This window comes from Saccopteryx bilineata, chromosome 2 (genome assembly GCF_036850765.1).
Source record: "Saccopteryx bilineata isolate mSacBil1 chromosome 2, mSacBil1_pri_phased_curated, whole genome shotgun sequence".
Classification (NCBI taxonomy): domain Eukaryota; kingdom Metazoa; phylum Chordata; class Mammalia; order Chiroptera; family Emballonuridae; genus Saccopteryx; species Saccopteryx bilineata.
The window spans coordinates 362,939,420-362,957,405 of record NC_089491.1 but is presented as its reverse complement, the minus strand read 5'-3'; the positions used below and the strand labels follow the sequence as shown (position 1 = coordinate 362,957,405).

The following is a 17,986-nucleotide window of genomic DNA, read 5'->3' as shown; positions in this document are numbered from 1 at the left end:
TCTTGGTACATAATTAAAAAAATAAAAAGCCCTGGTCAGATAGCTTGGTTGGTTAGAGCATCTTCCCAAAGCCCAGAGGTTGCTGTTTTGATCCCCCATCAGGGCACAAAGAAGAACAAATCTATTGATATGTTCCTGTTTCTAGCTCTCTTTCTCCCTCCCTTACTCTCTCACTAAAATCAATAAATTAAAAAAAAAATCTTGGTACCTAAAACCTAAACATATCTGTCAAGTTAGATTTCTGAAGAGCAATGAGTATTCTCAAATATCTTGAAACCTGACTATTTAATACTGTTTTAAAAATTCTCTTTTTTCCATTTTTTAAAAATGTTTTATTTCAAATATACACAAAAGTAGAAAGAATTAGTACAATGAAATCCCCATGTACTTATTACCCAGCTTTGGCAGTTACCAATGCTTAATTTTTTCTTATCTATTCCCCCTCTTCCACATCTTTTTGGGGAGAGGTGTAGGAGTTAGGAGAGAGTGTCTTGAGTTTTTTAAAGCAAATCCCATCATAGCATTATTTCACTCCTAAATATAGGTAAGGATTTTTATTTTAAGAGAGAGAGAGGCAGGTAAGGAAGGAAAAGAGATGAGAAGCATCAATTCACAGTTGCATCACGTTAGTTGTTTATTGATTGCTTCATATATGTACCTTGACCAGGGGCTCAAGCCAAACCAGTGACCCCTTTCTCAAGCCAGCGACCTTGGGCTCAAGCCAGTAACCATGTGATCATTTCGATGATCTCATACTCATGCCGACAACCCTGCACTCAAGCTAGCAACCTTGGGATTTCGAACCTGGGTTCTCAGTGTCCCAGGTTAATGCTCTATCCATTGTACCACTACTAATCAGGCTATATAGATAAGGACTTTTTAACCATAATTCCATTGTGATGGCTAACAAAATTAGAAATGTTTAATAGTATGTAATATTCGGTCCATGTCTAAATTTCCCTTTTATTTCAAATACATTTTTAAGTTAGTTCATTTGGATTGGGGCCTAAACAGTTGCATTTAGTTATCTTTTAAATCTTTGATTTGGTGCATTGGATGACGCATTCAACCTATAATGCTGAGATTGCTGGTTCCAAACCCTGGACTTGCCCCGTCAAGGCACATATGGGAAGCAACTACTATGAGTTGATGCTTTCTGCTCCTCCCATCCCCATTTCGCTCTCTCTCTCTCTCTCTCCTTTCTCCAAACACCAATAAATAAAATCTTTTTTAAAAAAATCTTTGAGGCCCTGCAGTGGATACAGCGTCAGCCCAACATGCGGACATCCCAGGTTCAATCCATGGTCAGGGCACACATGAGAATCAACCATCTGCTTCTCTTTCCCTCTTGCAGCCAGTGGCTCAATTGGTTCATGTGTCAGCCCCAGGCGCTGAGAATAGCTTGGTTGATTCTAGCATCAGCTCCGGATGGGGTTTGCTGGGTGGATCCTGGTCAGGGTACATGTGGGGATCTCTCTATCTCCCCTCCCTCACTTAAAAAAAAAAATCAGCCTTGCCTGACCAGGCGGTGGTGCAGTGGATAGAGCGTCAGACTGGGATGCAAAGGACCCAGGTTCAAGACCCCAAGGTTGCCAGCTTGGGCGCGGGCTCATCTGGTTTGAGCAAAAAGCTCACCAACTTGGACCCAAGGTCACTGGCTTGAGCAAGGGGTTACTTGGTCTGCTGAAGGCCCACGGTCAAGGCACATATGAGAGAGCAATCAATGAACAACTAACGCGTCGCAGTGGCAACAAAAAACTGATGATTGGTGCTTCTCATTTCTCTCCGTTCTTGTCTCTCCCTATCTATCCCTCTCTCTGACTCTCGCTCTGTCCCTGTAAAACAAACAAACAAACAAAATCTACCTTGGCCAGTTGACTCAGTGGTAGAGCATCGGCCCAGCGTGTGGGCCCAGCGGCCTAGGTTCGATTCTCGGTCAGGGCACACAGGAGAGGCAACCATCTGCTTCTCAACCCCTCCCACCCCCCCGTATCTCTCTTCCTCTCCTGCAGCCATGGCTTGGTTGGAACAAGTTGTTTCCAAGTGTTGAGCCAAGCAATGGAGCAATGCTTCAGATGGGCAGAGCATTGGCCCATAGGGGACTTTCTGAGTAGATCCCAGTCGGGGCACATGTGGGAGTCTGTCTCTCTGCCTCTCTGCTTCTCACTTAAAAAAATTTTTCTTTGAGTCTTTAACAAGCCTCACTCCACCTCCTTTTTTAAATTGTGGATTGGATCATTTTCTCTATAGGAATTTTCACATTCTAGATTTGGTTGATTGTATCCTCATGTTGTCATTTAATGTATTGCTATCCTTCATGTTTCTTGTCAACTGGTAGTCAGATTTATAGACATAATTATATTTACATTCAATTTTTTATTTTCTTTAAAAAAATTTTTGCAAGGAATTTTTATAAGGGTTATTACTATGTACTTTTGCATTATTTTGAGATACATAATGTCTGGTTCTCCCACTTTTAAATAACATATTAATGGGTTCAGTATTATCAATCTTATCATTCATTAAAAGGTTCTCCAACTTTTCTTTATTGTCTATTAACTTTATTTATTTATTACCTTTTTAAAAATTATATATAGTTACCTGACAGATAATGGCACAGTGGATAGAGCATTGACCTGGGACACTGAGGTCCCAGGTTCAAAACCCTGAGGTTGCTGGGTTGAGCAAGGGGTCAGTGTGGCTTGGTTTAAGCCCTCTGGTTAAGGCACATATGGGAAGGAATCAGCAACTAAAGTGACACAACTATGAGTTAATGCTTCTCATCTCCCTTTCATCCTGTCTCTCCCTCTCTGTCTCCCCCTCCTTTACATGAAAAAAAATTATATACAACTATTTGTATTATCTCCTAGTTTTATAGAACTGATTATGGTACCTCCCCAACCACTAACATCTAGGTACAGAGTCTTTTTTTTTTTTTTGTATTTTTCCCAAGTGAGAAGCGGGACAGGGGCGTTGGGGGGCGCGGAGCAGTCAGACAGACTCCCTCATGTGCCCGACCAGGATCCACCTGGCATGCCCACCGGGGGCAATGCTCGGCCCCTCTGGGGCGTTGCTGTGCTGCAATCGGGGCCATTCTAGCGCCTGAGGCAGAGGCCATGGAGCCATCCTCAGCGCCCAGGCCAACTTTGCTCCAATGGAGCCTTGGCTGCAAGAGGGGAAGAGAGAGAGAGAGTGAAAGGAGTGGGAGAAGGGTGGAGAAGCAAATGGGCATTTCTTTGTGCCTCAGCCGGGAATTGAACCCGGGACTTCACACACCGGGCCGATGCTCTATCACTGAGCCAAACAACCAGGGCTCTTCTAACTTTTTTTTTTTTCTTTTGTCGGTTTTTTTTTTTGTGTGTGTGTGTGTTTTTTCTGTATTTTTCTTAAGTTGGAAACAGGGATGCAGTCAGACAGACTCCTGCATGCGCCCAACCGAGATCCACCCGGCATGCCCACCAGGGGGCAATGCTCTGCCCATCTTGGGGCGTCACTCTGCCACAATCAGAGCCATTCTAGCACCTGAGGCAGAGGCTACAGAGCCATCCTCAGCGCCTGGGCAAACTTTGCTCCAATGGAGCCTTGGCTGCGGGAGGGGAAGAGAGAGACAGAGAGGAAGGAGAGGGGGAGGGGTGGAGAAGCAGATGGGCGCTTCTCCTGTGTGCCCTGGCCGGGAATCGAACCTGGGACTCCTGCACGCCAGGCCGACGCTCTACCACTGAGCCAACCGGCCAGGGCCAGTTTTGTTTTTTTTTTTAATAAATAAATTTTTATTAATATTAATGGGGTGACATCAATAAATCAGGGTACATATATTTCAAGAAAACATGTCCAGGTTATCTTGTCATTCAATTATGTTGCATACCCATCACCCAAAGTCAGATTGTCCTCTGTCACCTTCTATCTAGTTTTCTTTGTGCCCCTCCCCCTCCCCCTCTCCCTTCTTCCCTCCCCCAGCCCCCGTAACCACCACACTCTTGTCCATGTCTCTTAGTCTCGTTTTTATGTCCCACCAATGTATGGAATCTTGCAGTTCTTGTTTTTTTCTGATTTACTTATTTCATTCCGTATAATGTTATCAAGATCTCACCGTTTTGTTGTAAATGATCCGATGTCATCATTTCTTATAGCTGAATAGTATACCATGGTGTATATGTGCCACATCTTCTTTATCCAGTCTTCTATTTTTTTTTTTTTACAGTGATTAAAGCCTTTAAGCAAACTCTTGGCCAATACAGCAAGAATCCATAAAAGAGTAATGTCCTTAACATGTTCACCAAGTCCAAGTTGGCACCATCACTATGCCAAATCCCTGAAAAATGCAACCCAACCCCAGTTCAGTCTGTTAGGAACTGTCACAAGGAGCAGGAGTCCAGGAAAAGTCCACATCCAGGAAAAGTCTGCATGGCACTGGAATTGTCACAATTCTATACTTTGCAGCTCACGTCCAAGTCCCAATGACCGCTGCTTCTAGCTGGTAATGATTTAGGTAGACTAGAAAAGTCATCTGCAGCATGTGTGGAGATGGAGCTTCTGTTCTCCTCTGCCTGGAGAGATAAGACCAGGTTGCTTTTCCCTGGAGCTCTGCAACTGTGGCTTGGTAAAGAGAACCTTGGGATACACTAAGCTGGGTAGCAAAGGTAAATTCATAATAGAAGTTGGCAAAAGGGGGAAAGAGAGCTCTAAATTAGGAGTAGGTCCCAGCCTGAAATATGTGTGGGTCATTGAGGTAGGAGGAATAGCGGAAACACTATATATTAAACAAAGCAGCAGAAAATAGGACAATCAACACCCACAACAGAGATCTTCGAGGGAAGAAGAAAAAACCTGACTATTCAGGCAAGACATAGTTAAGTGGGCCTTGTGCAAATGAAATCAGTTTACCTGATTCTTGGAAGAAATGCCCTAGGCTCATCCACAGTGTCGTAGATGGGGCCGACGGCCCTGGGCACCTTCAGCCTTCAGTGGCAAACCCCAGCATTCTGGGCAAGGTTAGGTCATAGGTGGCTGGAGCAGGGCTGAAAGAGACTGAACCCTCCCTTAGAGGAGTGAGGGGAAGCCTACCTACCAGTGTCCCTGTTTCCTCACAGCAGAGGCATGTAAGTCTGGCAGGCTTTAGCTCAATGACCTTCCTTTTCACTATTGAAGCAGGACCCAGATGGCATCCTACGAGACCCCTTTGGGGTGTTGGAGCCTTTAAGGGCGTATCCTAAAAGCTGGTAGTTCACCTGATCTCTATTGGGCTTTTTCTGCCTCTTGGTATCTTAAAAGCCATGCTCTGAAGATCTTGCTGAGGGGTTTGAGGATCCCCATCCACCTATTTAAATCTTCTCCATATATCTGGAGCTATTTGGAAAAAGACAAAACTGTGTTATTAGCTGGATCAAATAAAAGAAGGTAGTAGTTTGCAGGAGAAAAAGATTTGGCATCTCTTGTTCATCAGCATTCAAAAGAAATTTAAAATTTTTTAAGTAAAAAGCATGATATGGTAGACACGTAGGAGTTCCAGGATATGACTCCCCCCTTTTAAATTTTTTTAAATTGACCTTAAAATATTTGCTGGGTATACTTTAATAATACCATAATACCTTGACTTTAAAGATTGTAAGAAATACACATAATTTGAAAGGTTTGACAAAATACAGTAAATGCTTTTGCTCCATATGTAGGAGCATTGTCAGTTTAACCAGTTTAGGAAATCCAATAATAGAACAATGCATACAGACAATGAGCTATAACATGCTTAGCAGCCTCTCCTGTTCTGACAGAGGTTACTATAAATCCAGAATATGTATCCACTGTAACGTGGACATAGGACTGTTTGCCAAATGAAGGTATATGAGACTCTTCTAACATTTTAATGAATGCTTTACAGTCTTTGTTTGTTTGTTTTTCACTTTGATTCGTCTGGAACATGGTATACGATGGGATTTCACTTTATTTTCTTCCAAATGGCTGGCCAGTTGTGCCTGTTATTTGTTTAAAAATTCATCTTTTTTCCATTGAATTAATTACTGCTTTTATCCTGCATTAAAAATTTACAGCCTGACCAGGCAGTGGTACAGTGGATAGAGGGATACGGAGGACCCAGGTTCGAGACCCTGAGGTCGCCAACTTGAACGTGGGCTCATGTGGTTTGAGCAAAAGCTCACCAGCTTGGACCCAAGGTCACTGGCTCGAGCAAGGGGTTACTTGGTCTGCTGAAGGCCCACTGTCAAGGCATATATGAGAAAGCAATCAATAAACAACTAAGGTGTTGCAATGAAAAACTGATGATTGATGCTTCTCATCTCTCTCAGTTCCTGTCTGTCCCTGTCTATCCCTCTCTCTGACTCTCTCTGTCCCTGTTAAAAAGAAAAAAAAATTAACAAACTGAGCCTGACCGGCAGTAGTGTGAATTGAGCATCAGCCTGGGATGCTGAGGGGCCCCAGTTGGAAACCCCAAGGTCACCTGCTAGAACACCAGGTCGCCAGATTGAGCATGGGATCATTGAAATGATCCCATGGTTGCTAGCTTAAGCCCAAGGTCACTGGCTTGAGCAAGGGATTACTGGCTCAACTAAAAAACCCCACAACCAAACCACTAAAGTGAAGCAACAAGTGAGTTGATGCTTCTGATACCTCTTCTCTCCCTCTCTCTCCCCCTTCCTGTCTCTCTCAAACACAACAAAAAACAAGGCTGGGTGGCTCAGTGGTAGAGCGTCGGCCTGGCGTGCAAGGGGTCCTGGGTTCGGTTCCCGGCCAGGGCACACAGGAGAAGCGCTGATCTGCTTCTCCACCCCTCCCCCTCTCCTTCCTCTCTGTCTCTCTCTTCCCCTCCCGCAGCGAGGCTCCATTGGAGCAAAGATGGCCCCGGCGCTGGGGATGGCTCCTTGGCCTCTGCCCCAGGCGCTAGAGTGGCTCTGGTCGCAACAGAGCGACGCCCCCTGGTGGGCGTGCTGGGTGGATCCCGGTCGGGCACATGCGGGAGTCCCTCTGACTGTCTCTCCCCATTTCCAGCTTTGGAAAAATACAAAAAAAAGAAAAAAAGAAAGAAACCTATGAACTGAGATCTGCATTCTATTTCTGTTTCATTAATTTACTATTCCTATACCAATAACATATTTATCTTATTAAGTGATACTATAATATGTCTGATAAAGCTGATTTTCCCTCACCCATTTTCTTTTTCATTCAACTTTTTACCTAATTGATTAAGCAGACATTGATGATAATTGCCTTGATTTGTTGCTTTAATAGAGGTTATTTATTACATTTGCTTTTTTTTTTCTGTATTTTTCTGAAGCCGGAAACGGGGAGAGACAGTCAGACAGACTCCCGCATGCGCAGGACCGGGATCCACCCGGCACGCCCACCAGGGGGCGACGCTCTGCTCCTCCGGGGCGTCACTCTGTTGCGACCAGAGCCACTCTAGCGCCTGGGGCAGAGGCCGAGGAGCCATCCCTAGCGCCTGGGCCATCTTTGCTCCAGTGGAGCCTTCGCTGCAGGAGGGGAAGAGGGAGACAGAGAGGAAGGAGAGGGGGAGGGGTGGAAAAGCAGATGGGTGCTTCTCCTATGTGCCCTGGCTAGGAATCGAACCCTGGACTTCTGCTTGCCAGCCTGACGCTCCACCACTTAGCCAGCCGGCCAGGACCTATTACCTTTGCTTTTAAGAACTTGATTATACACATTTTAGATATAAATTATCTATGAATTCTATAGAATATCTATTTTTTAAAGATTTTATTGATTGATTTTATAGAGAGGAGGGTGGAGTGAGTAGTAAGTCATAGTTGCTTCACTTTCTTGTTCATTGCTTGACTAGGCAAGCCCAGAGTTTTAAACCAGTGATCTCAGCATTTCAGGTCAACACTTTATCTACTGCACCACCACAGGCCAGGCACATCGCTTTGATTTTTAAACATACATCCATAAAATAACCAGAGTGAAGATTTTTTTCTTTTCTTTTTTTAATTAAGTTTAATGGGATGACATTGATCAGAAAGAATACATAGTAGGTTTCAGGTGAACATCTCTATAGCATTTGAACTCTTGATTATATTGCGTGCCCACCACCCAAAGTCAAATCATTTTTCATCACTGTATATTTGTCACTTTTTTAAAATTATTGTTTAATTAGTTTTAGGTTTTTCAAATAAATCAGCTTTCTTTTTGCTTTATTTCTCCAACCCCCAACAGATTGAAGAAGAGATGTTGGCTTTGCAGAATGAACGCACAGAACGAATACGAAGCCTGCTGGAGCGTCAAGCCAGAGAAATTGAAGCTTTTGACTCTGAAAGTATGAGACTAGGTTTTAGTAACATGGTCCTTTCTAATCTCTCCCCTGAGGCATTCAGCCACAGCTACCCAGGAGCTTCTGGTTGGTCTCACAATCCTGCTGGGGGGCCAGGACCTCACTGGGGTCATCCCATGGGTGGCCCACCACAGGCTTGGGGCCATCCAATGCAAGGTGGACCCCAGCCGTGGGGTCATCCCTCAGGGCCAATGCAAGGAGTACCCCGAGGTAGCAGTATGGGAGTCCGCAATAGCCCTCAGGCTCTGAGGCGGACAGCTTCTGGGGGACGGACAGAGCAGGGCATGAGCAGAAGCACGAGTGTCACTTCACAAATATCCAATGGGTCACACATGTCTTATACATAACTTAATAATTAAAAGTGGCAATTCCGCTGGAGCTGTCTGCCAAAAGAAACTGCCTACAGACATCGTCACAGCAGCCTCCTCACTTGGGTACTATCGTGTGGAAGCTGAGTGTAAATGGTATATTTTATTCATTTTTGTAAAGCATTCTGTTTTTTGTTTACTAATTGGGATGTCATAGTATTTGGCTGCCGGGTTTGGGTTTTTGTTTCTTTTTAACTTTTGGAGAAATTTTGAAAAGGGGAATCAATGTGTATGTGTACACACTTGTACACACACATTCCATGTATGTGGTTAAAAAAATTGGCTAGATAAGGGGGTATTTTCTGAACATGGCAAAAATAAAATACAGCAAAGTGGCTTGAGTTATCACTTTTGGGCAACTATATCTTAAGAAGTTTGTGAAAAGATCTTAAGTTTTTCTTTATACCCCAAATTCTTATGAGCCACTCACAGCAAGCAGCATATACTGAAACAAGTTATTATGGAAACACACTTGTATCCCCTCACCAATGTATTTTCTCTATTACATTAGTCTGACTTCTCAGCCTCATTTGGAGTAAAAAAAACGGAAAGCCATGAACAGTAAAGGGTTACATTGACTTTTTCAGAGAGTAAGAAAACTTAGTTCTCTTTTTCTGAGTGCTGCATAGGCTTGTCAGTGATTTTTTTTTTCCATTCAATTGTGCCTTCTTTGTGGCATGGTGAGACAGAGGTGCTTAAGGAGATCACAAGTTATATGGGAATTGCATCAACAAACCTGTGAGCCTTCAAAGGGGAAGACCAAAAGGATTAGAGGTCCCTGAAAGTTATATTGTGGGTATGTTCAGCAGCAGAATGAGGAGATGAAGCTTTTATAGCCTGATGTTTTGTTGCTTATACTGTGACATTTCATTGTAGCTAAGCTCTATATAACTCCCAAAATCCCAAACAGTACTTTTACTTTGTACAAAAACAAAGACATATAGCCAATATTCATCAAATGCCAGAGGTATTTTGAATAATGCCATATTTGTAAACTGCCATCAATTGGAATTCTCATCACACTACATAGACATTAATTTGATTACCCTCTTTTGGCTTATGGGATTTCCTGTTTACAAGTAGAATAGCCAATTATTTAAAGTTTAATTGCCATAGTGAACCAGTAGTCACTGAGCCAATGACTTTACCAGCTGCTAACTAATCCTCACTACCAGTGTAGACTTTGCTGCATATGCAGGTCCTCCTTTTCTTTATTTTTTTTTAATTGTTGTTTTTATTGCTGCAATACTTTACAAACTGCTAGTTCCTTGAGACTTAGTGACCCTTTGTCATCATATTAACATCATACAATAGTAAACACCACTTCCTAAAGTCTCTAGCCTCAGTGCTAAATTACTACTGAAAAGGAACTAGCAAGTCTGGCAAATTTAAAAAATAAATAAATTAAGTTATCATGGTCAGGGAATCTCTTGACAAAAGCTAACCTTTTTTTTTTTTTTCTTCCCCAGAGAGGGTCATGTTTTATTTTGTTTGGTTTTGGTTTGTTTTGCAATGAAGGATCAACTCAATGCTGAAAGTCATATGTTACTTGGTGTTCCATTGCTAGTGTGGAAATTTAGTTGAGGTGGATAGGGAGCTGTGAGTATTACTTGAAGAAAAATTATGTCCTTTCCAATGACATATCAAAATTTCTTACAAGTTACTGCCCCACCCTCTCCCCAGTTGTCTTGAAGAACCCTTGCTGCTAACTCTAAATCCTGCTCTTCATATCGTCAAAGGGCTCCAAGTTAGAATTTTTTAAGTCCCTCTCAATACACTGCTCACAGAAATCAGTGGATATCTCAAATGAATATGAAGCAGTAAATTATCCCCTATTTTTGTGAGCAGTGTATTGAATCACCTAGACCAGACTAATGACCAAACAGTGATCTATCATTATTGAAATCTTTATTTTCTCAGTTAAATTTATCTTCCCCAGGTATTCAGTCCAGTTCCCATGAATCACCCCCTTTGGGAGTTTCTGGCATTCATTTAAAGGAAACTGGAAGTAAAAATTCTATTTTAATGGAAATATTTTAAACCCATTATCACAGTAGAACTCACTACTAGGCAGGTTCAGGTAGCACTGATACACTGCCCTTTGGCCATGCTCAAGATAACTAGTTTTCAGATGAACGTGACATATACTTGGTACATCTAATGAAAGGGGCTTTTAATTTTCTTAATATCTCTTTTGCATACAAATATTGTATAATAGTTCAAACATGGAGATATCTGCCAATTTAGAGGAACATGATAGAAGAGAGCTTTAGACTTAATAAAATGTCCAAAAATATAGTGCAATTTGGTACTTTTAAAAAAAATTTTATTAGTCCCTCTGTACTACTAGAGGGGTAAAATAGGGAAGCAGATCATTTTTGCACATAAAACTCTTTGAAATCCAAAATACTGCCAATGATACATGTTAAAGTCCACTTGTGAACTTAAATTAGTCAAATTGAGTTAGTGAGTTCATGCAGAATATATGTACTTGTGAAATCTTGATTAAATACTGACTGCATATGTCTATCCAGTAGGGCTCTGCTCTGTATCTGAATTACTTGTGTGGCAACCAGTTTTACATGTGGGTTATGAGTATACTTGGATTATTCCATTAAGCTAATTTTAATTTAAAACTATATAGTTTGCAAAAATAGTTCAAATTAATTGGTTTGTATTTGTTAGAGGAATCTTATACATGGTAGCAATCACTATAAAAGCTTGTAGTAGGAAAATTGGAAAGATTTAAGAGAGCCTAAAGAAAGAAGCAAGCATTTGCACAGAATTAGTGTGCAAATGTCAACATTTGGTCAGATTACTACCTCTTCCCAGTGTTGGTGTTCACTCAATACATATGTGTTTAAGGAAACAAAAAGTATGAGAAATTTGTCCAGCATATCAGAAAGTCATAAATGCTATATCTGGTATCCAGAGCTTGGCAGTAAAAATTTTCTTGTGTTCACCGTCTCTTCCTTTCTTTAGCATTTAAAAAATGCAAAACCTCATACCTTGAAATATATTATTTCTAATTGGGTTCCCTTCCTTTTGCACATATTTTTTTCTCCCCTTATTAAAGTCAGCTCTAATCCCAAATTATAGTTTCTTCATTATATAGTAGTGTTAGCTGGGAAATTTTTGTTTTTATTCAGAGCTGCCCTTCTTTTTAGTCATTTCTATACCTAGAGATGAATAGTCCTGCACTTGATGCCACACCCACAGGTATAATATGCTTGGTACTCCAGGCCAAGGATTTATTTATTGGTAGATTAAGCTTTTTAGTGAAGTCATGATTTTCAGCTGCCCAGACATCAGGTAAACATTATACAGTACACTAAAGAAACTGTCCTTGACACTCCCTCCTGCTCCTGCCTAATTTTCCTCATCTCCTTTTCAAAAGTCAAAAACTCTATGAGTGTCTTTTTCAGACTATAAGGCAGACTTTAGTAACTTTCTACTTCTTTAAATACTAAATGTCTGGCATTTTAAACTTTTATAAAATATGTTGTGTTGGACACTGGAATAATACTGTTTATTTTCACCTGTGAAAAATGACTTTATTGTACTTGAAACACCTCTTTTGCATTTCTCCATTTGTGCCATTCACTAGTGGAAATAAATTGTATTATACCATGATCTACTGGCTTTTAAAAACCTGTTAAATATGCACATTTTTGGTATAGCTATTATCATTGTATGTACATATTGTATATACATATGAGTGTCTATATGTGTGTATAGATAGATGGATGTAACTCATACTGTACATTTCCATCAGGGCACTTACGGTTTTGTTATTTTGTTTTGTTATTTCAAATCCTCAGTTAAGGCAAGAATGCATATGTTTAGGAATGAATACTCTGGGGTGATATTTATGAGAAGGTGGTCATTAGATGCACTCTTTTCTTTCTCAGTACCCTCTTAGCACTTGTGTGGTTGGAAAGAAAGTTAAGTAAAATGTGGAACCCTAAGTTGCAAATGCAGTAAAATAGTGCTGGGGAAAGAGCCAGTTAGTGTTTCTATGAGTTTGTGTTGTGATGCAACAAAGAGAAGTGATGCAGAGAGAAGTGAACCGTGGAAATTAAAAAAACACTGGTGATGATTCCTCTGCAAAGATGATTAAAAAATCAATAAATCACACAATCTTCATGTGCACTCTTATGTATTTCTTGGTAGTGATATCATTGATCCTCTTACTCTTTTTACTTTATTAATACCAATAATTATAAATTTTGCAAAAGGACCAAAACAGCCAAGAAAGAATTTCTGCTAAAGCATCTAAGGTTCTCCTAAACTATAAAATCAACAGGAAATGGCCACTGGGAGAGAAGGATGTGTTGTTGGCATGAGGCTTTCTCCCTTCAGCTGCCTTTTCTTGCTTGCTAATAGTACATCCTTTGTGCACCTTCCACCCCTTCTGAGCCACTACTATTCAAGCAAAGATTTGGCTCAACATTGCAATCCTTCCCTAGGAGGTTTATATGGTCTTTTGTTTTGTCCCATGCTCACAATGTGAAGTATCTAGTTTGTGTTTTCAAGTCAGAAAATAATATATTTAAGTTGTGTAAGTATGAATCTCCTATAACAATAGAAGGAGAGGTTTTGTTGCTTAGATAGAAAATGGCCTTCCCTAAGGAACAAAGCCAAAACTTGGGCTGTCATCTTTGAGCTGCTTATCAAAATATAGATCATTACTAAAGAGAAAGAGGTTCTTTGTTTTGTTTTCCCTCATCTAACGTGATAGTGCCCCAACCAGGTTGTAGCATTGCCTTTGAAAAGGCACTCATTCTTAATTGTTAAGAACTGGAAATTTCCCATCCTCAGATTCCTAAAAGAATGAAGAGTGTGCTGTATGCTTAGCAGACTTGCCTCTTGTATGCAGGGACTACTGATTGAAGTCTATTTTGCTGTGTGTCTGGTTATATTGTCTGCACTTTTATTAAATCACTACAGTAGACTACATTGGAAATGACTATTTGTGAAGTAGTAAGTTTTATTAAGCACTGTCTAGAAAAAGAAAGTGAAGCTGAGAACTCTTCCTTTATTGTATATTTATATTTTCTACTGAATTCTGGGAGCCCCCTTTAAAGTCACTGACTAATTTTCCCCTCATATATATTCAGACTTCCAAAATTTAACTCAAACAAGGGGAGAGAACCCCCTTGGCCTAATGGTAGCCTTCAGATCATAAGAAATATATAAATTAGTATGCACCTTATCAGCTTGTTGTAGGTTTCTTCAACTTGCACTTCCCACCTACCCAAAAATAGATATCCTTTAAAGAAAATAAACACAGAAAATTAAAACTGGGGAGCCATTTACTATGTCACCATCACTGTTAACTGTTTCCCAGCAATCCTAACTTTGAAGTTTCAGAGACGTGTGTGTGTGTGTGTGTGTGTGTGTGTGTGTGAATATGAATGTAAATGTAAATGAATCTGTTGGGTTTGTTTTGTTTTTAAATATACAAGAGATTCTCCTTTAAATAGAGAAAAAGGTTAATCCTCTTTGAAACATGATACCCACTGGATATACTAATTTGAACATCTGTAGGTAGTTTGCCATTGAAAAAGTGGAAAGAAGACAAGACTTTGAATGAATGCAAAGGGTATCTTGATGCCCAAGAATTCCCTCCAAAGTACGGGTAATTCAACCTGCACAGTTTCCTTTTCACTCATAGTTTTTAGCAATTATGAGTGAGAAATCATGTAATTATCTGTAAATATGTAGCTAACAAATTGACCTAGTTTCTGTATTTTTTTGTTTGTTTTGTACTAAAGTTTATAAGTCTGTGCCAGCTAGAGAGGAGTTGCTGTCATTGCCGATTGTGGTCCTAGCTTTTAACCCTGAAACCATCCTGACATTTTTAGAATTAATGCTTAAATGTTGTTAAATGGGGGGGAAATGAAGCTTAATAATTGGTCAGGTTGAAAATCTTTTTGAAGTGAAGTCATTTTATTTAATATAATGATTATATATCCTCAATCATGAATGAGATAGGGAGCCTCCCTCCCCCAGTGGCCATGTTTACAGAAGTGTGTTTTTGTCTATAAAATGCAAGAGTTTTAATGTTTATGTAAATTATGCAGGTAACACTATGGCTTGGAACTGTTTATTGGGCTCTCTAGCTGAATTTTCAAATGAAATGAACTATTCTCATTGTTGGCACATTGATTTTGTTTCTGGAGCATTTTTCCTATTTGCAGTTACATATGTTTCTTTGTCATTTTCCCCACTTAACTTTCTCTGATATGCCTTGTGGCCCTAAGATATTTAAATCTGAAGAACATAGACAAGGGAAATGCATTTTTAAAAATCCATGAACCCTCATTTGTATGCTTTCAGTACTCATGTTTCTGTGGCAACTCTGAGGTCAGCAGAGTTCAAAAATGAGATATGAATGCTAATGAAAAGTGTGTGCTCTGCTTTTTCATGGCTTGGCTTAGCATCAGGGGTCTGTTCTGGCTGTGTGAGAGCAGGAAGACCAGTTTTACAGGAACAGGTTTCTCTCAATGGCACATTTGCTTTTTCTGAGCCCTCAAATACATTGCTTCAGTATGAACATTGTTACTATAAATTGCACATGATCATGGGGTGAATTCTGTGATTAAAAAAGGTGTAACTGCTTAATGTTTGTGGATTCTGGCTGATCCATGTGACTATTTGGCACATATCAAACGAATGAAGGGAAGGGTATTAGAACCCTTCTGAACCCCTTTTTTGTCATAGACAAGTATATTGAGTTTTGAGATGCTGGCTGCCCTGCTGAGTTGCCAGGCAGCTCTTTTTTGGTGCCCATTCCACATGTGTTTCCTTGCGTTTCTTGATATCACAGACACTACCACTCCTTCTCCCCAGGAGCATTTTATGTGTTTTACCTTTTATTCCACATTAAATGGGAATTGTGCCTACTTAGAGTGCCCTCCAATTAATTACATACATATGTCCTAAAAAATCCAAGCCAGAGTCACAGGTGGAAAACTTAAAAAAATAAATAAAAGGAAAAAAGTCCACTTGAGGCCAGTAATTTATCTGACAAAGTATTTTACCACATTATCTTGACACTTGGTATATGAGCCTCTTAGGAGTTGCAAGTGGTTTCATAGAGCAAAATCCAAGTGGAGAGAGATACATGGGGTTTCTTTCTATTAAGAGACAATTCTGTTCTTATTTAACCTTTCCTTTTTATGATCCTTCTCTGCGAGATTAAAATAGCTTAATTCTCCAAATTTATTTTGTTTTTTATCTTTTAGGGAAATTTTTACAAACGCGCTGGTCTGATGTAAATAACATTTTAAAGTATAGTGCACATAACTTCCCCAGACTATTCCAACCTGATAATTTGTAAATGCTTTAGAGTTTTTTAAATTAACACTTGTGTTGCTAAATCCTATTTATGTAAGTCTGCTAAAAATTTTTAACCCATTTAAAACTTAAGACAAACATTTAAATAATGGATGGGTTACTCTGAGCAATTTAGCTTTCAGAACCCCCTTGTTTTAGTATATAAAAAGATAGCCTAATGCGCATTAATGAGGTTGGAGAGAAATATGTATAGTGTATATTTTAAAACAGCTTTGCTTGTATTGTGAAGATTTAAAAACAAACTTGAGATTTTTTAACATAACTATTAACACAGTTTTAACATAAGTTATCCCACTGGGTTTAAGAGCATCTTGAATGTATAATCCTTTTTGTAACCCAGGTTGGTTTCTGCTTTTACCAGTCATCCAAACATATTATTTATGTTTTTAATTTTATATACTCATTTCTCTTTGTTTTCCTCAACCAGCATGATTTTTTTGCACATGTAGAAATTTTTAAAAAGAAAAATTAATACATCATTTTCTCTGGGTTTTCTTTACCTGTCTCTTCCTTTCTACTAACCCCTTACCTTAAAGGCCATATCACTTCATTTGCATTATTTATGCAAATGCCAGGGTTGGTTTTTATTTTTATTTTTGCTATTTACCTAAAAAATAAAAATGCTTCAGTTAATTGTTTTTTTTATTTAAAAAAAGAAAAGAAAAGAAAAAAAGCTGTAACCTTATCATTTCTGAGTAGACCATTGAGAGATGAATGCACACCTGTAAGAGCCCAGGACCAGCTTTGGTGGCTAAAGGGAATATTTTAAGCAAGAGGTTCTTTTCTAAAAGTGGTATATATTATTCACAATCTCTTTCAGTTATTCCCACAAGTCAGGGGTCCAGATAAAATGAGGGTTATCAGCAAACTGATACATTATCATTGAGGTTCATCAATGAATTTGTACATTTCTAGTTCCCTTTGGTGAAGGGAAAAAAATGATGATTTTGCAAGACCTAGACTTGATTTCTGCCTCCTTTTTTGGCAGCCTACATCTTCTCATCTCCTGAAGCCCTTGAGCCTGTAGGGTTTTTGTAGTGGACAAAGGATTTGTGGTCTTTTCAAGCTAGGACTGACTTTTTTTATTTTTTGGTGAGAGATTATCATCTTGAAAGTGGTATTCTGTCACTTTACAGTTAACTAATTTTAAAAATACACAGTCCTTTCATTTTTGGACCAAACAGATGCCCACAGTGGAGGCTTATCAAGGGTTGCGATGAGGAAGAAGCCTCTCCCTTACTGTCAGCACCAGCTGGAAAAGGTGACTGTACAGATGTGCATTTTCCTTTTGGTAGAAATGGTCCACAGCACTAACTGGTAAGGCTTATTGTACAGTATATTGTCAGTATTCTGGTTCAGCATACCTTATAGTTCATATATAACCTGTATTAATTGTATAGATTGTGCATTTAAAGCTGTTACCAAGTTGTCAGAACATAAGAGCGAAAACAAGGTCATATGTAATATTTTGTTTGTAAGTATCCTTTGTATAATAGCAAAGGAAATGTTTAAAAAATCAACTGTAATAAAGTAATTTTAGTACACAGAGTGTCTTCTCAGTTATTTTAAAAGTAATTTTATCCCCATAAAGATAAAGTATATTTCAACTCAGTGGTTTTTGGATAATTACTGAATCTTAGACACTGTGCTGGATGTTGAAATTATAAAAATGAGTAAGATATGGTTAAGAGTAGAACTCCCTGATATCAACATAAACCCTCTGGTCTCTTGCCTCAAATTCTGTTTGCCCAGAGAGTGAAGTGTTCTATTATGTTGTGGTTGCAAGGTGATTCTTCTTCCAGTTCTAACGGTTTGATGCAGGTTCGTAAGTTCTATGTAACTCAAATTTCTCCCACACACCAACATATAGATGTATGCAGTTCTTAGACCCTGTACAGAGCTTCAAAAGGTGGCTTCATCTGTGCTTATTGTCCTAGATTTTAAAAATCATCACATTTTAGCC

General features: G+C 39.5%; 1 protein-coding gene across 2 annotated transcripts in view; it reads left to right on the top strand.

Moving 5' to 3' along the window:
* The window catches only part of TAOK1 (TAO kinase 1), a 168,800-nt gene extending 151,233 nt beyond the window's left edge, over positions 1–17,567 (top strand). For both annotated transcript variants that reach the window (XM_066263155.1, XM_066263156.1), the window contains exon 20: positions 8,179–17,567. In XM_066263155.1, coding sequence (XP_066119252.1) covers positions 8,179–8,640 — 462 coding nt within the window. In that variant the 3' untranslated portion in view covers positions 8,641–17,567. The remainder of the gene's footprint in view (positions 1–8,178) is intronic.
* The last annotated feature ends 419 nt before the right edge of the window (positions 17,568–17,986 follow it).